We start from the raw sequence: 3,077 nt of genomic DNA, 5'->3' as shown, positions 1-3,077 counted from the left end.
CATTTTTCTCACTGGATTGACACTGCCTGTGCTTTGTCTCATGAATCAGTGTGCGATTACTTTAAATAAGTGAAATTACAGCATTGTTTGGAAAAATCTTTGATGTCTTCTGTAACCATCTGGACAGTCTTTGGAAATCACAATCATTGTTCCTGTGGTGGTAACGAGACAGGTGCACTGTGGGAATAATATCTTCAAATACAAATAGGGCTGAATATTGAATGCTGTTTTTGGCTCTGTTTGTCCTGACAAAATGTGTTTTAACTCAGATCACAGCAGCAAACACACAATTACATATTAAGTCACAAACAAACCATACACTCCCTCCTCAGAGAATCAGACATCAGGTTTCATGTGGTCTGTCTCTCAGATACACGAGCAAACAGGCTTCAGATGTGGTCAGTATTGTGTGTGTGATGAACCAATGTTTTGTTCCTCAAATAGATCAGGATCCCCACAGTCTAAATGTGTGTTTGCATAAACAACAACTGCAGCAGAGCAAAAGCACACAATCACACAAGAGCACAGAAATACAAGATCAGAGCGACTGGAACCTGTTGAGTGAGAATGAAACCCTCAGGGTAAAAAAACATTCTCACACACACACACACACACACACACACACACACACACACACACACACACACACACGCCCTCTCACACACACACGCACTCACACACACACACACACACACATTTGCAGTGGTTTCCATATTAATTTAAAGGGACAGTTCACCCAGAAATTTTAATTCTCTCATCATTTACTCATCTTTCTTCTGTGGAATGCAAAAGAAGATCATTTGAGAAATGTTTTTTTGTCCATGTAATGAAAGTCAAAGTTCCCAACATTATCCAAAATACTTTCTTTTGTGTTACACAGCAGTAAGAAAGTAATACCGGTGTGGAATGAGGTGAGGGGGAGTAAATGTCTCTTTTATTGATAAACTGAGTCTCATACAAATGATTGTCACAATATAAAAACAGGAAACGTACTTCCTACAAACTGAAAAAGGTTTCCTCCTGAAATACATATTCGCATGAAGCACGCATCATTCAGATTCAGTAGTGCATTGTTTTCTTCATTTATGTGCATCTATGTAACACACGCCTGTAGCGCTGCTGCTGATCTATCCATCATCGGTCGCTCAGCGGCGCGCGGACACACACGGCCGCTGGAGCACGGAGAATATCCCGGAAATATTATATTTCGCAGATCATTATCATTTTTCTCGGCTTGGCAGTTCCAGTCGATGTCGTATTTACTGTCGTGCGCGCTGAGGTGACTGACGCACCCCTCCTGCGAGAGATGGTTCAGCCTCCTCTGATCACGCGACAGCACCGGAGAATCTGAGGTGTTTTCACCGGATCGCGCTGAGAGCGGGCTGCAGCGGCGGCTCCGGGGGTCTGACCGAGGACGCGTGCTCCGCGGTGAAGCGTGACACAGACCGGCGCTTGTGTTTCTGACACGGTCTTACAGCGGCATCACAATTCAGCGGTCCTCGATGCGTCTCTGCGCCAGCGGATTATCAACTGTCATCGCGACAGCACCGGAGAATCTGAGGTGTTTTCACCGGATCGCGCTGAGAGCGGGCTGCAGCGGCGGCTCCGGGGGTCTGACCGAGGACGCGTGCTCCGCGGTGAAGCGTGACACAGACCGGCGCTTGTGTTTCTGACACGGTCTTACAGCGGCATCACAATTCAGCGGTCCTCGATGCGTCTCTGCGCCAGCGGATTATCATTCATTTGTCTGATGCTTTCATGAGAAACAGCCGCAGCGTCTGATGGTGATTACGCTTCTCTTGTCTTTATGTGATCTTTAAATACATTAAACTGTTGTAATTTTGATTTTAAATGGATTTACATACTTAAGAACAGAACGACTGTAAGTGGTTGGAATACAAATCTTGTTCTATTTCTCTCTGACCCGAAGGTGAGCCGCGAGTGTCCAGAGCTGTCAGGATCCGGAGAGTAACGTTAAACCGGCCGCAGATGAAGGAGGCGTGTCGCATCTGCGCACGCGAGCTGCGCGGAAACCAGCGGCGATGGATCTTTCATCCGGCCGCCAAACTCGACCTGCAGGTGCTGCTGTCTCACGCGCTGCGCCGCGGTCTGCAGCGGGACGGACGCGGCGAGTTCATCTGCAGCAAGTGCTGCTTCATGCTGGACCGCATGTTCCGCTTCGACACGGTGATCGCGCGCGTGCAGGCGCTGTCCCTCGAGCGGCTGCGCAGACTCCTGCAGGAGAGAGAGCGGCTGCGCCAGTGCATCACTGCGCTTTATAACAAAAACAACGGGCTGGAGTCATCGGGGGCGACGGAGGCGGTGCACGGCGAGTACTGTGCGCTGCTGCAGGAGGACCTGATGTACTGCATGCAGGAGTCCTGGGCAGGAGACGAGGAGGAGGCACTGGAGTGCGCCCACAATCCTCGGTGCAGCCGGTGCAGGGACTGCAGGGCGCTGCGTGTGCCCGACTCGCACTACGAGGCCGTGTGTAAGGTGCCCAGGAAGGTGGCAAGGAGCATCTCCTGTGGGCTGTCGTCGCGTTACGTGGCCAGCGGCGCTGACGAGCAGACCACGACCTCAAACACACTCCTGCCCGAGACGAGCCTGTCAGACAGTCAGCGCACACTCCGAGACTGCGAGAGCTGCGCCGTCTCGCTGCAATCGCTGGACAAGAGTCACAGAGCGTCTGAGGAGCGTCTCGGAGCGTCTGAGGAGCGTCTCGCTGTATCTGAGGAGCGTCTCGGAGCGTCTGAGGAGCGTCTCGCTGTATCTGAGGAGCGTCTCGGAGCGTCTGAGGAGCGTCTCGCTGCTTCTGAGGAGCGTCTCGGACCGTCTTGGAGTGTCTGAGGAGCGTCTCGCTGCTTCTGAGGAGCGTCTCGCTGCTTCTGAGGAGCGTCTCGGTGTGTCTGAGGAGCGTCTCAGTGTGTCTGAGGAGCGTCTCGGTGTGTCTGAGAAGCGTCTCGGTGTGTCTGAGGAGCGTCTCGCTGATTCTGAGGAGCGTCTCGCTGATTCTGAGGAGCGTCTTGGTGTGTCTGAGGAGCGTCTCGCTGTGTCTGAGGAGCGGCTCGGGGCGT

At 52.1% G+C, this 3,077-nt stretch overlaps 1 protein-coding gene across 1 annotated transcript in view; it reads left to right on the top strand.

Moving 5' to 3' along the window:
- The first annotated feature begins 1,558 nt into the window (after positions 1 to 1,558).
- The window catches only part of LOC107569089 (myomegalin-like), a 36,721-nt gene continuing 35,202 nt past the window's right edge, over positions 1,559 to 3,077 (top strand). The window contains exons 1-2 of the mRNA XM_016255084.1: positions 1,559 to 1,784; positions 1,931 to 2,826. Coding sequence (XP_016110570.1) covers positions 1,990 to 2,826 — 837 coding nt within the window. The 5' untranslated portion in view covers positions 1,559 to 1,784; positions 1,931 to 1,989. The remainder of the gene's footprint in view (positions 1,785 to 1,930; positions 2,827 to 3,077) is intronic.

The sequence above is a fragment of the Sinocyclocheilus grahami genome, unplaced genomic scaffold (assembly GCF_001515645.1).
Source record: "Sinocyclocheilus grahami isolate Dianchi unplaced genomic scaffold, SAMN03320097.WGS_v1.1 scaffold1310.1, whole genome shotgun sequence".
Taxonomy (NCBI): Eukaryota; Metazoa; Chordata; class Actinopteri; order Cypriniformes; family Cyprinidae; genus Sinocyclocheilus; species Sinocyclocheilus grahami.
The sequence above is the reverse complement of the archived record's forward strand: the minus strand, read 5'-3'. Positions and strand labels throughout refer to the sequence as shown.